The sequence below is a fragment of the Wolffia australiana genome, chromosome 11, assembly GCF_029677425.1.
Source record: "Wolffia australiana isolate 7733 chromosome 11, ASM2967742v1".
In the NCBI taxonomy this organism is placed as follows: domain Eukaryota; kingdom Viridiplantae; phylum Streptophyta; class Magnoliopsida; order Alismatales; family Araceae; genus Wolffia; species Wolffia australiana.
In genome coordinates, this window is record NC_135845.1 from 11,937,588 (window position 1) to 11,959,528 (window position 21,941).

A 21,941-nucleotide genomic window follows, 5' to 3' on the forward strand; every position below is an offset into this window, starting at 1 on the left:
AATAGCTATTCAATTTTGACTCCCAATCGAGATAGTCTTTAGGGTCTCTAGATCCCTCGTAGTATGGGACATCGACTTTGACGCTACGTTGAATCTGCTGCCAGTGGTTGTCGTGATCCGCACGACGGTGATCGCGAGGAGGAACCACCACTTCGGGTGGAAAAGGATCGTTCCTGTCCGGATGACTCCCGTTCCACCCGCGATGTCTATCATCAGGCGGATAAGGATCATTTCGAGGGGGATGATTCCTATCTCGCTCTGGGATCCTCTCCTCCGGTGGATGGTAATCGTCTCGTAGTGGATGATTTCCATCGTGCACCGGGGCTCTCTCCAAGGGAGGGTAGGGATCGTTCCGCAAAGGATGATTCTTATCCTGGCTTGGGGTCCTAGGTTCGCCGATAGTAATCGCCGCGACGATTCCTATCACGAACTGGAGCACGGGTATCCGGAGGAATCATATCGTCATGTTCGAGACGGTTCTGGTTTCGACTTCGGATCTATCATCGGACGTATAGGATCATCAACGAACGATGATTCCTATCACGATCTCGAGCTCTAGGATCAGGTGGGTAGTGGTTCTCACGATCACGCGAAACGATCCGGCCTCTAGTTTCAAGTTGTTGAGTTCGGTCGCCACGCGTCGATCGAACTACTTAGACGGTTGTCCATGTTGGTCATTCGTGTATTCATATCACGAAAACCATTATGGAAAGCGCCTAGTATACGATCAACGCCCAGGCGAGAAGAGGACGGTGGAGTGGGTGACGCCAACTCATGGATAGGGGCTGACACCTCACGACCGCCTTGGGGTTGGTCTGTCATCGGAGCGGGAACTCGCTTGCCTGAACGCAAATGCATGCAAGGGGAATGACAAATGATGAATGAAGACGCTCACGATGGCGGAAATGGCTGGGCGACAGGTTAGGCTCGATACCAATTTGACGAGGACGACTATGGGATGGACGATTTAGGCGGATGACGAGGCTATGGGTAGGAATGGGTTAAGGGATAAAACAATCCACAGAAATCACGGTCGATTCTCGGACTTAAAACCGATGAAATCTGGTGGTGCAGCTCCGACCCTTATCGAGGGCGGAGTACTGTCTTCCCCACCGCGACGATGCCTAAGCACCGAAATCAATACCTCGAATTCACGCCGAAGAAACACTCGAGAAAAGGAGAGAAGAAGAGGAAATCCAAGTCTAATTCTGACGGCGGTGGAAACTTACCGAGAAAATACTGAGCGGAGAACACGCCGGCACCACAGGGTGCAGGTATACCTCAGCACCGCAGCGCGTGGAGAGGCTGCAGGTAATTCTGCTCGTGGCGCACGGCGGCGTGATACTGAACGGGCGCCCGGCGTTGTCCGCCCTGGTTGACGCATGAAGCGGGACGCCGGGTCGGGCTCGACGAACTCCCGCGCGCGCGAAGCGCGCGAAGGGTGCGCGGAGCGCACGGAGCAGCACGGAGCAGCGCGCGCGGGCGCGGGCGCGGAGCGCGCAGAGCGTCTGCGCGCGCGCGGAGTGCGCGGAGTGCGGCGGAGCGCACCCGAGCGCGCGAGCGCTGCTGCGCTTGAGGCGCCGCCGACGGCGCAGCGCCGCGCGACCGCGGCGCACGGAGGCGCACGGCGGCGCGGGATGGCACGCGTGGCGCGGCGGTCGCGGCAGCGTGTGACCGCGCCGCTGCGCGCGCGGTGATGACGACGGCGGCGCAGGCGGCGGTGGCGGCGGGCGACGACGGTGATGACGACGACGACGGTGACGACGGGGAAGGTTAGGGCAAGATGAGGGGTAGGGCAATCCTCCAAGAAGAGTTAGAAAGAAAACTCAATTCTTGAATTATGATTGCCTAATGAGTTCTTGAAACAAATGACCTTATATAGGCCTTGGAGGAAAGAGAAAATAACTAGAAAATAAGACACGCAAGGGAAAACGTGCATCACGTCACGCCAAAGGGCAGTTGTGGATCTGCCTTTGGCGTCGTGTCATGACGCGCGTGGAGACGTGCGCGGGTGGTGACGTGGTGGACGACGGTTGTGGCGTGTTGACTTCTTCGTTGACTCCTGTTGACCGAGGTGGGTTGACTTCTGTTGACTTCATCTTTGGATCCGTAACGTCTGTGTTGACCCCGACTGCCTGCGGTGACGTGTCCCGAGCTGATGCATTGGCGTCCTCGCCATCAGGGTGTCTTTAATGGAAAGAGTTTACAGAATTGATCCGTACGAATCCCAAAATGGATTATACTAAACTATCAATCAGGTTGATTCACGTCATTGTTGTAGAAGTGGTCCTTAGACCTAAGACACCAAAGATGTATTATGGATGAATAGTTGTGCTTTGACTATGGCCTATGAGTTTCAAATCATGGAATTCTAAACAGTTTTATTTGGAGCATTGAGAAGTTCGCAAAGATAGTTGAGTGGTCAAGATGGGATCTTGTTCCATCAATATAAGAGGAGACAAATCCAGAAAGATGATGTGATAAAGTCCTTAGACAAGATAATGTAACATCAAAGAAGAGTTCTCCGATAAATTCTGAATGCATAAGTCCTAACTCAAATGACTAAGTAAGATTTTATAGTTGAGTATACCCTATCTTCCTACAAGCATCAGGTGAATGAGACACCATACCTACAAGATAATCGATCATGAACAGTTTCCATAGATGAGTCAATACACACTCCTTTGTATCTTATAGAGCACGAGGTGTAGCTTCGCACCCCATTGGTTGGAGACTCAACCTATTGATTGGGTTTACTTGATACTGATGGAAATATATGTGGCCGATAAGCCAATTACACATTCCACATCTCGTTCCATGTTCATTAATAGAACATATTCATTATAGTGCACGTGTGATGCTTATAATGAAGTCCATGAAGACATGATGGGACTTAGTGAATTATGATGAGATCGTAATACGGAGATCAGTAGTCTTTAAGCATGTGTTATAAACATTCATATTCAAAGGATATGTGAGAAGGACATTGAAGTATCCGAATAGAATAGTACTATCTAGCCCACTCATATGATGAGTATGGCTGGTCCCGTAGCCATTAGTGTGGAGACACTAAGGATAGATAGTGGGTGCTCTTTAATGGAAAGAGTTTAGTGAATTGATCCTTATGAATTCCTGAATGGTATTATACCAAACTGTCAATAAGGTTGATCCATGTCACGGTTGTGTAAAGGGTCCTTAGACCTGAGACACCAAAGACGTCTTGTGGACAGACGGCTGTACTTTGGCGATGGCCAACGAGTTTCTAATCATTAGTTTCTAAATGGTCTTAGTTCGGGTATATCAAGACGTTCACAAAGACGATTGAGTGGTCACGATGAGATTGTCCACCCTCGGTATTAGAGGTGACAACTCAACGAAGACGATGCAATGAAGTCCTCGGCCAAGGCAGTGAAATATCAGAGAAGAGTTCTCCGATGATTTCTGAATGCATCAGTGCTAACTTGGATGACCGATTAGGGTTTGACAATTGACCATTCCCTAAGTTGTCCAAGGAGCGTCAAGTGGATAAGGGATTATACATATATAGTAACTAATGACGAACAGGTTCCATGAGTGAGTTGATACACACTCATTTGTATCTTCTAGGACACAAGGTGTGGCTTTGGCACCTCACGTGTCGGAGACTCGACCTATCAATTGGGTTAAATCAATCCGACATTAATTAATCTATATGGTGATATAGTTAATTAATTTTTAAGGCCAATAAAGGTTATTGGGCCTCTGGAGTCGTTAACTAGACTGATACATGGGCCTAGAGGGTCACACACACATGGTCTTTTGGACGTCGGAAGATATACTTAAGTTTTAGGGGTTTTTATGAAAAAAACCCACTTAGTATAAATAGGGGAAGGCCCTGAAAAAAATTCACCTAGGCCATAATTGTTCAGGGACCTTCCCCTTCTTCTCCACTCTCCCCACATCCCCTCTCGATGCCCAATGCGATTAGAACAGCGTAACGACGACAATGGAGGTAGAACGGGGCTCGTCAAGGAGAAGGAGGAGATTCAATGTGCCGAGGATCATGCTGATACATCTAGAGGCTGCACACGTGAGTAGCTCGACTAGTCTCACTCAGGGATCCAAGAAATCACAGATGCAATCCATGGAAATGTACTTCGTTTAATGTTTTTGAACTCGTTCTATTCGTTCAAGTCTTTTGTTGTGAATCATTTTTATTTATTCATCCATGTCAAGGCTTCTAGAACCCAACAGATACGACATTAATTAATCTACATGATAATATATTTAATTAATTTGGAAGGCCAATAAAGGTTATTTGGCCACTAGAGTTGTTAACTATATGGATACATGGGCTTAGAGGGTCACACGCAAATGGTACTTTGGATGTCAAAAAATATACTTAAGTTTGGAGGATTTTATGAAAATTACCAACTTAATATAAATAAGAGAATGCCTTGAATGAAATTCACCCGTGAAATTCACCCCTTCTTATGCCTTCTCCTAGAGTTGCACTCCATTCCCCATGCGATCAAGGCGACACAACAATGGCAAGGGAGGCTGAACGAAGCTCATCAAAGTGGAGGAGGCGATTTATGTGTTGAAGTTTTTGTGGATTCGTCTAGAGGCTGCACACATGAGCAGCTCAACTTTCTCACTCGAGGATCCAATAAATCATGAATGCAATCCATGCACATGTGATTTGTTTCTTGATTTTCTAAAAGTCATTACAGTTTCATTACAACTCTTCTATTTCAAGGAATCATTATGTTCATCCAAATCAAGGGCTACACAACTTAAAATACGCATGGCATGTATATGTCCCTTTTTTATTGGGTTTTAAAAGAAGCATGCAAATGCACCACCATGTTGGACGCACATTTAATTTTTCATATATAATATAATAGTAACTATTGTTAAAGTTGTTTTATTGGTCTTTTCAAGATGCAACACTTCGCGCAAAAAGAGCCGTTGATCAAGGATAATGTAATGATTTTACATAATGCTATGATGAGTGACGACGGCGAAAATGGGGTTTTAATTTGTCGTCGTTATTTTCGTTTCGATCAAATAAAAATTTGTATATGTAAACTTAATCAAAATCATATAGAGATGAACAAGGTCATCTCCACAGGGATTGAAACTTGGAGATAGAATTCACTAATGAGTAGGATGGTCAGCAAACACCACTAGGTGTTTGTTTTCATCTCTAAAGAGAGGTAAAGAAGAATTTAATGATGATTTATAAAGGAAGTCCTCTTTAACAATTTTATTTCAACCTCAGATTTTGTATATAGGCACAGGAAGAAGATTAGTGATTTTAAAATATTTTTATGAATTTTTAGAGATCAATATCTAGGAGAAAAATAAGAGTCGAATTCGGAAGATTAAGTGTTTGATAAAATGTCTCAGTGAGTATTTGAGATTGTTAGCATATTTGGTAAGGAACGAGAGAGGATTTTTAGGTATTTTATCAGAATATGATGGAATTTAGGAATTATATATCCTTTGTTTTTATGGTATTTTTGAGAGATTTTTAATCGTGTTGAAAATATATAAAATGATTTTAAAAGGTCGAATTTAAAGACTGCATATCAGGTATTTGAAGAAATGTCTGACAGAGTTTTCAGAAGTTTTTTTATGTTTTTACTCAAAATCGATTTCATTCGATTTCGAGGAAAACGTTTGATGAGATCATTCGTTCTTTCTTGATACTAAATGAATTAGGAATTGAAATAAATGTAAACCAAAGTACTTACCGGATTTCTGCGCCGACTCAGAGTCACCGACGGCTCCAGACCCCACTCCGGCCGCTTCGTCCTTCAGGTAAGCTTTTCTTAATTCTCTCTTCTTCTATCACTCTCTTCGCGTTCTCCCTTCAGGTCGCAGCACTGTCACTATCGTCGACTGAGAGAATCGGAAGAAAATGACAAAGAAGGAGGATCTTCCTCCGTGATTTTATTTCCAAAGAGGTGTTTGAGTTCGGTGGCAAAAGATAAATTTTTCACAATTTATGGCTATTTTATAGGTCAGGAATGGTCCGAAGACCTTCCTGACCGGTATGGGATATCTCCGGCGAACAAGTATATATTTGTTGCAGAACAAGTATATATTTGTTGCAGTTTGTTTTCATTTGATATGAAGTTAACCACTTACCTTGGGCGTTGTATGCGAAAGTACTTTGACCGCTTTGAGACACGGACTTGGGCTGGGCTTGTGCTGCGCGTGCCGCCTGCGGGTGCGGTCTTCGTTGCGACTGCGGGTGGCGCGTGCGGTGCACTTGGCTTGGCTACGCCTTGGCGGTCTTTAGGATCCTTTTTATTTATATTATTAATATTATTTTTCTTTTCTATTTTTTCTTCTTTTATTTTCTTTCTTCTGAATCAACGAAATTTATGCTATACCTTATTAGAGCAAAAACTCGTTAAAAACGTGATGTTTTACATTTGAATGAAAATTTGCATAAAAGTGAGATTTGACATAATAATGCATCTGCACTTCTAAAAATGACTTCTTAACTTCCAAATAAATGTTGATTTACATGCCTGATTTATGACTCATCAATGAGACAAAACCCAGGAAAACAACATGACAAGGCTGACGCTGATGAAGGGAGAGAAATCTTTGGAGTAAATAAATGGCTAGGAACTACCTAACTTTGGGGCTTGATATCTGATGATCCAAAATTCTGATTGAGCTGTTATTATGAGGGTAGCTTCATTTTTTGTCATAAATCCATCCATAATATTGGATCTATAAATTGGGCCCCCGATATTTATAAAAAATCTTAAAGCTCACTTCCTCTTAGAGATGAATATGGAAAAAAATTGAATCTTTAAAAGTTTGTCCATAAAGTTATTGGTGTCTTGAGCGCTAGGAGAATGTTAAAACAGGAGTGGTGAGGCTGATCTACATCAAAAAGATGCCTTGATTCGAGCAGAACATAAGGATCTAAGGTTTGTCTCTTACCTTAAATTGATCCTTCTTTAATACATTCATTAAGGTAGAGCATCACTATACACCATCATCTATCATCCATCATCCATCCCCATCTATTGGCATCTAAAACCCACTGCACGTATCACTTATGCCTTCACGATCTTGTCACGTGTTCCCCTCTCCATTCGACTAAGAGAACCTATACTGCTATCTTCATCTTATTCATCATTCAAAATCCTACTTCCACCGCATCTCATCATGTCATCTCTATTCCATCTCACCTTCAACCCTTCCTATCTATTATTAAACCCTAAATAAGATACTTATCATTATCATTCCCCATTAGTTCTCAACTCGTCTTATCATCACTTCTTCATGTCTTCCTTCACCCTACTCTCTTTTATCTTCATTCGCTTCGTTCACAATCATTATGTACCACTCATGTAATACTCAACTTATTGTTATTAAATGGTTGCTCTACCTATCTTTGATCAATACCTTCATCCAAACGCTAACTTTTAGAATATATGTATCCTTTCTCATCATCTTAGTTTCACTTGGTAGAGGAGAAATTTATCTCCCTATGGCTCATTCCCCAAGGAGACAACCCATGATCATCACCAACTAATCAAATTATTTTATGAGTAAAGGCTTATATATTTTATTGATTAAACTCAAATCCGCAACAACTTAATTTTGCCCTAATTTTGATTTCATCAATCTCCTTCTAGATCATTAGATATTACTCTTTAAATTTCGAACAATCTAAGCCATTCAATTGTCTCTCTCCACAAATATGTAAAACAGATTTCTAGCATGATAATAAATTCTAAGAAGGTGGAAAAGTCAAAAAGTCATTAAAATATTAATTAAATTCAAAATTAGATTTTTCTCACTCAAAAGTTATTTTTATTATGATAGTAGGTGCTCTTTAGAGAAAGAGTTCACTGAATTAATCCAACGAATAGAATCCTTGATGGTATTATACCTAAATGTCAATCAGGTTGATTTATGTTATAGTTTTATAAGTGATCCATTGATCTGAGACACCAAGAACATCTCGTGGATAGACAATTATATATTGACTACGACGTATGAGTCTCTAACCATGGGATTCAAACAAGTCATACCTTGGATGTAGTAAGAAACTCACAGAGATGATTGAGTGGTCAAGATGACATCCACCCTCTATAAAAGAGGAGATGGACTCAAGAAAGATGATGCAGAAAATCCATGGCCAGGTTAATGAGGATATTGGAGAAGGGTTCTCCAATGATCCCCATTACGCTTGAGCACTAATCGAATGATGGATTAGGGTTTGATGATAAATCATACCCTAAGTCATTCGAGAGTCTCGTGCAGATGACAGATTATACATATACAATAACCAATGACGATAAAGGTTCCACGAGAGACTTTGAACACTACTCGATATCTTTTAGAGCACGGGGTGTAGCTTCGCACCCTATGGGCTGAAACCATAACCAATCTATTGGGTTAAATCAATCCTCAGTTAATTAATCCATATGTTGATTTAATTCATTAATTAGCTTGGCCAATAATTTCTATTAGGTCACTAAAGTTATTAAGTAGAACGATACATGAGCTTAGAGTGTCACATGCATAAGATCATAAGGGTATTAGTGAATATACTTTACCTAATGGGCTTTTGAGAAAAACTCAAATGAAATATAAATAGGGAAGGGCCACTCATTTTAAGCACCCATGCTAGCCAGAATTGGGAGCCCCCTTCTCCATTCTGATCTCTTCTCCACTCAAACAAGGAGAGTATCTTCATGGTGAGAAGATGTTCAAGATTTTCAAGGAGAGTTGAAGAAGAAGTGGAGATCCAAGAGCAACGTGTTTGCATGGATATTTCTAGAGGCCGGGCATAGGAATGGCTGAAGAAAAATCTCAAAGTGAGCAAGTCAAGGGTGGAACAAGTTTGCCATAAGGTACATGTGATAGATGATTTTCAAGTTCTATTTAAGATTGATAAACACTTCCTCATTCATGGAAAATTTATTTTACATGGTTGAACCAAGTCACAGAACCCAACATTCTCCTCCTATATAAGCACAAAATATCAAATATATCTCAATGAAACATGTATGAGATGTTTCATGAGGAGATGAACCATATTGATCTTGATAGTCATTTTGGTCATCATATTCTCCAAGTGGAGATATCTTTATTAATAATATTGGGACTCTACACAACTCCAGGATATTGTCGCAAATCAAAGTTTCTTTGCCAGCTTCACGATGGCATTGCTTTCCCAAGCAAAGTTTCACCATTGTAGCAATCTAACTTTTTCCTTGAACTTTGTATGTAAATTTTGGGGGTGAATAGCCCAAGTTTTGTATTTTTTTTTGTTACTGTCCATCTGTAGTGTTTTTTCCCCTTACGAGAAATTTTTATTTTTGGCCACCCCCTTCCATAATAGGGGGATTTTCTCTCCTTTTATGAACACCTTGTGCTACAACCCTTTGAGGCAAGCCTTTAATCTTGTTGGTCTAGCACAAAGAAAATCTGTCTTCTGGACTTTGAACATAATTTTATGGTGAACTATTGTGCATTAGTGTGTGTTGACTTCTAAAGTGTTCGATCCCTTTGGATGATTTTTAATTATCATCTCATTAGAAGCTACTAGAATAATTTGATCTAGGTTTTCTCCACTTCTCTTGCATGTTAAACTAATGTATCTTATATATATATTTGAATCCACTGGAATAATTCAGTTTGTGTTAATCCATTGCCATTGTACACTAAACTGGTTTCAGTTTCAAGAATTTATCTCCTTAATTATAACATTATGCTAGGTGCAATGTCATATATTCTTTGGCTCTTCAGTTTTACACATACTTCAAATGGGATTTCTGTTTACTCATGCTTTGATTTTTGGCTAAACATCTACTTAAGAAAGAAAGTAGGAGATCACAAAAAAGCCCAAATGTGTTGCAAGTTCATTTTGAAGATAATTGTCCATTTTTTTCATAAAATCTACCCCTTGAACTTTATAATAATCTATGGCGGAACTGGATAGAAATGGCTCATATGAAGAAGACTTGGGAAGTCCATCTTCAGATGAATCCAAATTGACTTCATAACATTCTTTGCTCCGTTGCTTCTGCTCATAAATTCATGCATGTATCTTCATCTGAATTGCCTCAGTAACATTCATCTCAATCTGAACTGACTTCTAACATGAAGATGCATCTTCATCGCTCCTTAGCAATTCTAATCTCGTGCTTTGGAGAACTCATAGCAGGTTGATTGAGCATCAAATCTTATTCACCTTGGGACGTCTAATTTTAATGGGCCTGTCTGAATCCCGCTTTGAGAAAATATATTTTAGCATATTTCAGCAACATTTTCAAGTATATTTTAAATGAGCCGCTTCCCGAGTGGCGAACTCAGTGGGTCGAATCGGCCGGTATCTTCTCGGTATGGGCACCGTCTTTCCCGCTCAGACTGTTCATCCTCCGCACGTCTCCTATAAAAGCTTATCCCCTCTTCGTCCACGGCGAAATCTCGATCGCCGTGCAGACTGCGTCATCGTTTTTTCATCGTTGGTGTACGCAATCTGAATTGTAGAAGATTTCGATCTTCCAACTCTCGCTAGCTGCTTGGCATCGTCGGAATTCGATTTGAGGAATCGGTTGCTGCAATTTCGGTCTGCATGATGGATTGCACGGAATCTCGCAAATCCTTGGTGGCTGGTCGGTTGGCTGTTCTCTCTGCGCATCTTGCGGAGCAAGATTTTAGCTGTTCGGTGTTTTCTAGCGCTCTGTGGCGGTCGCCGGTGTCTGCGCAGGTGATCCAACCGCATTCAGTTGGCTTGGGCGGTGTTTTGGCGGTTGTTGATCGCAGGACGGGGAAGAAGTACGAGATTCCTGTCTCTGATGAGGGGACAATCAAGGCAAATGACCTGAAGAAGGTGATTGTATTGTTCTTTCGTGCTCATTCTTTTGAGTTTTGCCTCATAACTTACGTTATTTATCTGTGTTGAGCTGACCTTAAATCCAACTTTTCATTCCTGTACTCGATTTATGTTTTATTTCATTCTTATTTTTTTGGGGCTTGGTTCGTACTACAATTGTTGGCAGATTTTCGGTTAAATATGGGAACCTAAAATGAAACCTCGATTTCAGTGAAATTTTAACATTTGGGAACTCTCTACAGATAACCACGGGAAATGATGACAAGGGGATCAAGCTTTATGACCCTGGGTATCTTAATACTGCTCCGGTCCGTTCATCAATTTGCTACATAGATGGAGATGAGGGAATCCTTAGGTACAGGGGTTATCCGATTGAGGAATTGGCTGAGAGCAGCACATTTGTGGAAGTCTCATATCTTTTAAGTGAGTATTTTCATTTTTTGGGGAATTAACGTTAAACTATTCGACACCTAATGCCTGCTTCTCGAATTTTCTTTTGCCAGTGTACGGCTCTTTACCATCTCAAAGCCAGCTGGCAGATTGGGAATTCGCCATCGCCCAGCATTCTGCTGTACCTCAGGGTATTCTGGTGAGTATTTTCTTCTCCTTAAAGTTGCTATAATATCAGTTATTGTGCTGGTAAAATTTTCATCTGGAGAGGCTTGAAAATTTTCTTGTTGCCGTCAGAGTCTGAATTTGTTATTTTAATTATCTTTCCTGTAGGATATCATTCAGGCCATGCCACATGATGCACATCCGATGGGAGTGCTGGTCAGCGCCATGAGTGCGCTATCTGTGTTTCATCCTGATGCCAATCCTGCATTAAGAGTGAGTTTGAATATTCATTTACAAATTATTAGGTTATTAGATAACATTCTTTTAGCTTAGATGAACAATCAATATTTGTGGAATTCTGTATTTATATGTGTTGTAAGAATTATGTTCATAACTTTGTTAATTGGAGCTTAAGTTAATTGCTGAACTGGATACCTGACTTCACGAAATTCAAAAGCCATAAAGAAGGAAGAGAGAAGGGTCTTGGCTGTCTCATTGTACTCTCTCTCTACCATTACATTTGTTCCTGATGAATTAACTTGAGAGTAGTTTACAAGTGATCAACTCTTTCGTGGTTGGCTTGAAATCTTCATATTAGGTATTTTAAGCTGTTAATTTGTCTTTATATTATTTAAAAATTAGGTATCTTTGCTAGTAGATTATTTTAAATGTTAAATTAATTCTGATAAAATTTACTTTTCTAAATGCAGGGTCAGGATCTTTATAAGTCGAAGCAAGTGCGTGACAAACAGATAGTCCGGATTCTTGGTAAGGTAAGTGATGAAAGCCCAAAGGAGAGAGGAATAGATCGACAAAGAAACAACAGATTTCTGATAAACCTGCTGCGTCAGGTCTTCAACCTTGCGCTCATGAGGGGATCCACTCCCCTCCAAGAATACAAATAATGATCGATGCCCAAGTTCACCATTCCACTCGGTAACTTAATAACCTTGAAGTTTCCTGGCGATGGGTCCTGCCTAGAGTAATGGGCTTTACCCGTGAGACCCTACTGGTTCGGGTTGGTTCTTAAATTTGCCTCCTCATGAAAAACTACCTTGTCTTCAAGGTTGAAGTCAGGGACACATGCTGGAAGGTAGAAGCTTATTCCCACATTGCTTCATCATTTGGTTGCTCTGTCCATTTGACCAGGATTTTGGTACTTCATGGTGACTTTGCTTGACTACAGAATGACTAGTGGTTGCACCAAATGTTTGAGGTTGAGCTGTAAGATAGATGGAAGGTTAGGTTGGGATAGAGTGAGAAGCGGAGGTGGCTCATGTGTCTGATACTACTAAATCGTATCAAGAATCTTTTCAAATTTAGATCTTGGGAAAACCTTCTTAATCGGGCAATGCGATCTTGGAATATCAAGTATGATTGAAATGTAGCTTGTACAAATCATGGATGTCGATGGAAAATAATATAGAATTGAGATCTCCCTCAAGAGGTCTCCCTCCCCGCTGCGGTTTCACCCCTTGCTCCGGTCGTTTGCTCACGCTTGACAGCCTCTGACAACTTCTTGAAAAAGATATCCCTTCTTCTCCCCTCGAACTTTATTTGCAGGCTACCCCACACGTGTGAGTTTATTTGCACATGTTTCCATGTGGTAGCATTCCTCTTGAGCCACTCGCAGTATGGTCTTGAAAAGAACATATCAGTGGCAATCCTCTAGGCAACCGAGGCGATCAGTCTCACAGTTCGAGCTGTTGATCAAAGTTGGAGAAAGTTGAAGATGGAAGCTCTAACAAAGCAGGGGAGGCAGAGACTTCCCCTAAAACACATTAAATTGAGTGGTTTGAATACCTGCCCATACCAGTCATTTGTTCCATTGCCTAAGTTGATCTACAGCAAAGCAGTGTAGATGTCACTCTAAGGAACAGTAAACCACCTCAGATTGTCCATCCATCTGTGGGTGATATGGAGTGTTGATGCCGAGTGTCTTTCGTCGCAAGTGAAAGAGATGTTTTAAAAAACAGCTCAGAAAGACAGTCTTGGCCAGAAATAATTGATCTGGAAAGCCATGTAACTTTACCATCTCGTTGACAAAGTGCTCACTACCTCCAATGGTGTAAAGGACTCTGAGAGGGAAATGATGTGAGCAGTACACTCAGATGATCCACCACTAAGGGTATACTGTTGTAGCCATTTGAAGCCCGGAGATGTTCCACAAAATATCATCGCAGATATCATCGCAGATGTGAAAGATATCATCGCAGATGCGATCCATGATAGTTATGAGTTGGAGGAAGATAACTATTGTGGGTGGGTTCTCTGTTTTATCACTTTTCTGGATATATTTCACAATGATTTTCTTGATGCTCTGCCAATATGCTGATATGATTCGCCAGAGGGTTTATGCCCGGAAGGCCTGCCAGCAGTCCACTACAGACGTGCAGGCCCGGTCCACTTCGATCCCTAATTAAGTCATGCCTTCCTGGAAAGAAGGCAGGAAGTTTGTTGCACTTGTGAGTCTCCCTAGCCCTCTTCCTCCTCCTCTTCCTGGTCTTGACTCTTCCCTCTCCATGCTTGCAGGCCGACGCTGTCCCCCTGCCATGCAACGACCACTCTCTGGCGATCCTTCGTCATCTCCCTCACCCTTCCTGTTTCTTCTTGCTCTAGCCCGGGAATATCTTTCTCCTCTCTCCCTACATCCCTACATCCCTACATCCCTTACCAGTCCCTTTAGTGAACGCTTTGCGGAAGACGTGAAGTATCAGTTTCATTTTGAACAATTGTGTTACAGTGACCCGATTATGGTCTTGACTGACGGGATCATATCATATGCTAGTTGATTGCTCTCTAATAGGTCTTCAGAAATCCTGGGTGTCCTTCCAGATACCCATAGTGGAGATCATGGAGAAGGCATGGTATGATAGGCAGTGAAGACAATCTGATTCTAGAACTTGAGAAGACCCTGGTGGAATGAGAAAAAGGGATCCACATTTTTAACGCCTGAAATGGCTCGCCAGATCTTGGGGAGGTAAAACTCTTGCTTCACTTTGTCTCACATTGGTTCAATGTCGGAGGAGTCGCATCCCGCGAGCATCAGCTGGTTGATCATGGCCGTTTCTTTTGGTCGACAGGATATTGTGTCAGCCACCCTATTTTTGCGTCCCTTCTTTGTACTGTATATCAAGATCATGTTCCAGCCGCTTCATGAGCAAATGTTGATATGGTGGCAGGATTTGTTTGTCTTCTTTCTCTAGAAGAAGCTTGAGGCTGTATTGGTCTATCTGCACTGTATACTTGCAGCCCATGAGGTACTGTCGCTAACGGTGAATTGTTTGCACTTTTTCAAATTAAATCAAGTTTAGCTTCCTTCAAGTTGGCACTGCTGGATCAGAATTTCCTGATACCAATGCTGGACACATCTGTTTCAACAATGAAAGTTGATTGAAAATCAGGGAGATGAAAAATGGGGATCGATGACATAGTTGTTTGAGCTGGTCAAAAGCCTGTATGGCATCATCGCCCCACTTGAAGCCACCCTTCTAGAAGCTACAGGTGAGTGGTGCAGTAATCATGTTGTAAACCGCCACAAATTGGCGAATATATCCCACAAAGCCTGAGACCCTTTGAATTCCTTTGAATCATGAGGGGTGGGCCATTCAAATATGATGCCAGTCTTGTATTGGTTGGCAGTGATACCCACAAGAGATACCGTATGGACTAAGAATTCTAATTGGGGGTGGCTGAATAAACACTTTTTTTGGTTGATACGGAGTGAATGCTCTTGTAGCAAGTGAAAAGCAAGTTGGACATGATCCAAATGATCTGCCTTCATCAAGCTACGTACCATGATGCCATAAAAAAAAATGAGGAATTGCCAAGTGAAGGGCAAAAGATGGTGTTCAGTGAGGCTTGGAATGTCACTGGCACATTTTCCACTCAAAAGCCATCATCAACAAATCATAGTTTCACAATGTCATATTCTGATTTGGTGGTACCTGATCATTGGTCTAGCTCTGAGAAGATATTGACGCCATGTATTTCATCTAATAGTTCTTCAAAAGAATTGGGAATGTTGGTGACGGTAGCTCAGTTCAGTGCTCTGTAGTCCACGCAGAAGCGCTAGCCTCCATCCTTCTTCACCAGCAGAGCCAGGCTTGCAAAAGGGCTGCTTGAGGGTTGGATGATGCCTGGTGCATATATAACCCCCACCAGTTTCTCAGTTTCTTTGTTCATTATCAGGGAATAATGGTACTGTTGGAGAGAGTTTGGTCTGGTGCCAGGCTCAAGACAGAGTGTGGTCGATGCTTCTTCTTGATAGCAGCAATTGGGCTAAATCAAAGACCTTGCTGAATTGCTTCTTCATCCAGTGCCCTTGTTGAGTTGTTGCGTAACCAGCATATCCATGTGGATATAATATGGCGAATGACTCAGCCATTCGTTGGGTGGTTGGTTAGTGGCGGAGATCTGGCGAGACCCTTCAGGCCATCATGATACACTGTCCTGAGGACTGGTGCCCATTCTACTGGAACGGCTTGCGGCTTTGGCGGCAATCCGCTCGAGGCTGTTAGTTTTTTAGGCGGTCATCATGGCAGAGTGGCCATGGTTGATTGGTGTGTCTGATATGACGGATCACCATCAGGGGCCCATGGCGTCCGTGTTGGTTATGCTGTGCCTTGGAGAGGAATAGCTGGAACTTGAGGGAAGAGGTTGTGCGGCATCTCCCTGATGGAGGGTGGGGTTGGTAATGGCCAGTTGTGCCATGGTTATGGGGGAGCGACTGGAGAGGTTGCACGAGGGCAACCTGGTAGAAAAGATGGCCACATCCTCCACTAGGGTTCCTATGGCTTGCAGGCCATTGGAGGGTGGGCTCTGGTATCAATGATGCAAACCTAAAGGAGAGAGGAGTCAGTGGACAAAGAAACAACAAAATATAAATAAACCCCCTGTATAAGTCTGTACCAGTCTCCAACCCTGGGCTCTCGGGAGGAGCCACTGTGTACCAAAATATTGATAAACAGTTCATGGAATTTTTGATTCTCTAGTTCACTATCTGACATGCGACTCTGTAACCGAGCAGTTTCCTGTCAGCAGACTTGACCCGATGAGACCTGATGAGGTCTTAACAGTAAGACAAAAGCCACTGTATTAGATGCCATCATGATAAAACAGTCTGCCAATTTTATTTTTTTAAATTACATCTGGTTAAACTCAGGAATCTTTTAACTTCCACCTAAACAAGTGATTTTTGCTCGTGAAATCCATTTAATCTCTTTGAGTTTGTTGTTTCCATGTTCTAAATAGGCACCAACAATTGCGGCGGCAGCATACTTGCGCTTAGCTGGTCGACCACCAGTTCTCCCTTCTAGCAACTTGTCCTATGCGGAAAATTTTCTTTACATGTTGGATTCGTTGTAAGTACTTTCAGTCCACTAAAAATGCCGTGCATTTCAATACGATCATTTTTCCTTCATCTATTACTGCTTGTCATTCCAAGCGTTTCTTAAAAGTTTTAAAGGCATTGTTAATACATTAGGCCAAAATAAACCACAAAGCCACACTTTAGATGCTGTAACTCTAGCGCAACAGTGACTAGGATATAAATACAAAACTTTGAGTTGCTCTTATTCTGGTACCCAGGGTCCGAGGATTTTGCCCACACCTAAATGACATATTTCTACTTCTATAAAATAAGGCGTTGTATCTTTAAATCTTATGATCAATTGATTCTATCTACTAAAAACATACAGGGGCAACCGTGCGTACAAACCAAACCCCCGTCTTGCTCGTGTGCTGGACATCCTTTTCATACTTCACGCAGAGCACGAAATGAACTGCTCCACTTCAGCTGCAAGGCATCTTGCTTCAAGGTAATGGCAATCCCAAAAATGTTCTGCAAAATGTAGATGAGATATCAAGCTGGATCATTAATTCTTCAGTTATTTTTATGTAGTGGAGTGGATGTATACACTGCACTATCGGGAGCTGTAGGAGCATTGTATGGGCCTCTTCATGGTGGTGCAAATGAGGTACATATTTGAATCATCGCGAGTCAAGGAATTTATTTAGTGATAGACGTAGCTTTAGAGGATAACCCATCATTTAACTATTAATTACTCGTATATCCTATAGCATAAGTAACTGGCAGTGACTGTTCTATGTTCAGTGTTGAACATTGGTGTCACCTCATTCTTTGCCATCAGACTTTTTTCTCTCCTATTTTATAAACTGTGTCAAGGTATATGTATAAAGATTTTCATTTTGATCTGACCAAGATTAGGTTTTAACTTGCAGCCAAGTAAATTGGAGCTCTTGTTTTCAATCGTCCAATGAGTAGGGTTTGGCGTCCACTATGACGAATGGACAATGAAATGATGATCTTGGTTTCCAAGAGAATCATTATCCTCATTACAGTCATCTGTCTGTTGATGATGAATCTACAACATCATTGTCATTATCTTCCAGTTTTCGACAGCTGTCATCGTCATCCATCAGCGTTCAAGCTAAGATAGATCATTTAATCATATATCATCATCTTGATCATCATCGTCATTGTCATCTTTCTGTTGAATTCATCACAATCACCATCGTTCATTCAAGGCCAAGCATGGCTATTTAGATTGGGGGATATTGATCTCAACGATGAATTTGTCATTGTCTGCCAACCCTGTCAAGTTGCTCTTTATTAATTTTGTTCACCTTTTTCATGTGTGTGTCCTTCTTTGGCATTGTAGGCAGTACTTAAAATGCTGAATGAGATCGGAAAGGTTGAGAACATCCCTGAGTTCATTGAAGGTGTGAAAAACAGGTAGTTATTTTTGGACAAGTCTTCTTTGACCTTGTACCTTTGTGAAAAGCTGTGTCCTCTTGTAAAACTCTTCTGTTGCACAGGAAAAGGAAAATGTCTGGGTTTGGACATCGTGTGTACAAAAATTATGACCCCAGGGCAAAAGTCATCAGAAAACTAGCTGAGGAGGTCTTCTCCATTGTCGGACATGATCCGCTCATTGAGGTTTGAGCCCCCACCAACCACCTTTGGAAGAATAAAAATGAGGAATCTCACAAAAAAAACGCATTAATATTTTTTTAAGTTATTTCCTATACAAGTCTCAGTCGTCAAAATTTAGACTGGCCAGAAATCACCATCCATCACAATTGAGATCAGGATAGAGATGGCAAAAGAAGTTGTGATAAATAAGAGAGAAACATGGAGGCAGGGCCAAAAATAGGATAGAACAAAAAAACCACAAAAGCTCAAATTACTTGCTCACATCTTGTGTGGAAATGAGGATCGTAAGTCTTGAACCTAAAATTGTCCACAGAATGCATTATAATTAGGCTGAATCCTAACATTGTCCACTTAAGTTTGTTTGATTTATTTATGCAAACCAGTTCTGTAAGTTTATTCGAGATTAAATTTTCCTCATTTTGTTTTCTTATTCACAGGTTGCAGTGGCTTTGGAGAGAGCGGCTTTATCAGATGAGTACTTTGTAAAGAGAAAGCTCTATCCGAATGTTGATTTTTACTCTGGATTGATCTACAGGTGACGGATGATTTCTAGAAAATTCCAGAACATTATTATCATCTCATCATTATTACTTTTTCCTTGTTTTGAGCAGGGCTATGGGTTTCCCAACTGAGTTCTTCCCTGTGCTGTTTGCCATTCCACGTATGGCGGGGTACCTTGCCCACTGGAGAGAATCTCTAGATGACCCAGACACGAAAATCATGAGGCCCCAGCAGGTTATTCCCTATAAAATATTTAAAATATTCATTTGTTGATTTAATATCTGTTGGATTTTTATTTGCATTTCATTGTCAATCCCCTATAGCTCATCACAGATTAATATTTTAATTTCTCTATTGTTTAGTTTTTCTAAAATTCAAGGATAAAAAATTGCATGATTGAAATTCTAAATAATGACTGAAAGTTATTGTATTATTTAAAATTCAATTTAATTTGAGAGTTTCTAATTTGAATTTATTTCTTTTGTTTGCTTAAAAAAGATAAAATAGAAACAGGAGATGCTTTAGGACCAGGAGAATCTAGTTAGAGTCACAATAGGAAATAATACCAGACCGTAATTTGTTCTTCCATAAATAAGAGTTTTCAGTTTATATCTTTTAGGTCATTTCGGTTAAGCTAGTTCAAAGTAATTTTTTGCACGTACGTGGTCTGGAGTAGGCTGCTAGAAAGGTTCTTTTCATCCTATCACGTTTGAATTCCTGGGGGGAAATTTCTAACTGAATTTCAAGAGTTCTTTTTCCTACAAATCAGGCTCTTAAAAATCCTTTGATCTCACAAAGTTAATTATTTTGGTTTCTTTATAGTGCCTATATCAGCAGTTTATTTCTGTCATCATTTTGAAGAGCGTTTTCTATATAGTTTTTTTTTAAATCTCTCTTCTTCGTCATGTTCCTTTTGCTCATCAGGTATACACTGGTGTGTGGCTAAGGCATTACATGCCTCTCAGAGAGCGGCTACCCGAGCCCGAAGTTGACAGGCTTGGCCAAGTGGCAGTTTCCAATGCAACGAGGAGACGGCTGGCTGGCTCGTCTCTCTGACTCTATGATCCTTGAAATAGAGATTATTGCCGGGCAATGACATATGAAAAACAAAAGACGAACCCGGAAAAGGTATATTTTAAATGTTAATAAGTTTGGCTGTCAAGATGATCTTGGTGAATTTTCTGAGTCATGATGGCTAGCTTCATATTCCCCAAATCTTTTTATTTATATGCGTAGTAGTTTGTTTTTCTATTTATGTTGATGCATCAACCGTCCATCTATCATAGATTTATATTTTTACCCGTCCGATGAAATGAGTGGATGAAGTTGGTCCAAATTAATGCTATGAATATTCATTGGTTATAGATAGAGAGGAAGTGGACCCATTATATGATACATATTTCCCTTCTAAAAGCAACGCAAATTTAAGATTCGAACTTGTCTATTCAACCAACGGAAAGTAAATAAGTTTTCTAGAAGGGGGGCAGTGGGGGTTGAGTTATTATCGGAAGATTCGATTTACTGTAATCGCTATTTTTCTAAGTTTGGGGATTGGGTGTCACTTTTATTTTGTGCCCATAAAATGAATCCTTAATTTGTTCTTACAGAATAAAATGGTTCTAAGATATTAGGGCCCGTTTATTTCAGTAGGAAATATTTCTGGGTCTCTATTTACACGATTTCAAATTCTACACCTGTACATGTAGATTTATCGATATGTGGGAAATAATAGGTTTTGGTTCAAATTTGAGCAATCAAATCTTTTATTAAAGCTTCAATCATTTTTGATGCTGCAACATAGCTTTTTACTTTCACAAACGCCCACTTCACTATAGAATCTTATTTACTTGGTTTTCCATAGTTTGATACGAATCGGACTGGTATCTTAAGTTTTCTTATTAATATTTCGTTAGAAGTTAAATCTGCCTACACTTTAAGACTCAAGTTTTATATTAAAGGTTTAACCATTGTTAAATAATAGAACAACTGAACCTGTAAAATAATACAGGATATATATAATTTCACGAGCAAATCTCTGGGGTAGAGTTTTATTTAATTTTTTTCATGTTTGACGCAGAGAAATTCAGTATTAATGTGGCTAGAGAGGTAAATATTATTTTTTGATGGTTAAAAGGTGCTTACCATGCAGTTACTTATTTGGTTCCAACCAAAAAAAATCCATGTGCATAAATTTTCAAGTGAAAATGAACCTAATAAAAGGGATTAACGTATCAATGAAACCAAGTTTGGAAGGAGAGATCAGTTGACTTCATTAATTTTGAGGATTTGGACATATACTCTCAACATCAAGTTATGTATCAAAGTTTGTCAAATTTTTTAGGCACTCAGGCAAATGACTATGCATGGAGCCTTAACTCTATCACTGCACTGTCTTGACACTTTCGAGCCAGAAACACTGATAGATAAATTAAAAATGGATCAAACATTATATCAATATAAGTAATAATATTTCAGAAAGTGTAGAACAAAGACCATTGATGGATTAAAATATTAATATTAGTTCATAAATATGGCATAAAATCACTTTAAAAGATAAAAGTATATCTTTTAAGAGAGTATGGGGTCATTACATATGGACTTGTTTCTTTAATTGTGTTTTTTATGCCACTTTTTTTATGGGGAAAGGATTTTTTATGACTGGAGAAGAATATCAACAGTAAAGTCTTATGAAAACTCAAAAGTTTATCTAACTTACTAGTAACCTGAGTATATTCTAGTAATAAAAATGCTTAAAATATCAGATTTATATACAGTTGTACTAGGTTTTAATCTAAACAATGGGAAATAATGGTAATGATGAAAATTATGGATCCAAAAAGCATTCCTGGATTTTATTTTTCATTCAATTTTCTATAAATTATATAAAATAACAAGAAACGTACTCATGCATGAACAAAATGTATAAGAATAATATAAATAAAATACATACAATAATGATTAAAAACATGTAAATGTATATTATCATACTTCATCATTAAATAGTTCTTAGTCCTTGAGGAATAATGGCTTGGTTTTGGTGGAGAAGACGGAATAGGTGGACTTTTA

The 21,941-nt window shown here is 40.4% G+C and overlaps 1 protein-coding gene across 1 annotated transcript; it reads left to right on the top strand.

The window, feature by feature from the left end:
• Positions 1-10,395: 10,395 nt before the first annotated feature.
• Positions 10,396-20,081, top strand: LOC144709270 (citrate synthase, glyoxysomal-like). The gene is made up of 13 exons (XM_078582763.1): positions 10,396-10,858; positions 11,104-11,284; positions 11,365-11,450; positions 11,585-11,689; positions 12,127-12,189; positions 16,670-16,779; positions 17,116-17,235; positions 17,319-17,394; positions 18,100-18,173; positions 18,257-18,377; positions 18,812-18,909; positions 18,986-19,109; positions 19,800-20,081. The coding sequence occupies exons 1-13, from the start codon at positions 10,601-10,603 to the stop codon at positions 19,929-19,931; spliced, it is 1,548 nt and encodes a 515-aa protein (XP_078438889.1). The 5' UTR covers positions 10,396-10,600; the 3' UTR covers positions 19,932-20,081.
• Positions 20,082-21,941: the final 1,860 nt, after the last annotated feature.

Bases quoted from the DNA above. Each gene is read 5' to 3' on its own strand.
- LOC144709270 (XM_078582763.1), top strand. From the start codon at position 10,601: ATGATGGATTGCACGGAATCTCGCAAATCCTTGGTGGCTGGTCGGTTG. The intron at 11,451-11,584 runs GTGAGTATTTTC...TCTTTCCTGTAG, and splicing joins CTGTACCTCAGGGTATTCTG to GATATCATTCAGGCCATGCC. The intron at 17,395-18,099 runs GTACATATTTGA...TTGGCATTGTAG, and splicing joins TTCATGGTGGTGCAAATGAG to GCAGTACTTAAAATGCTGAA.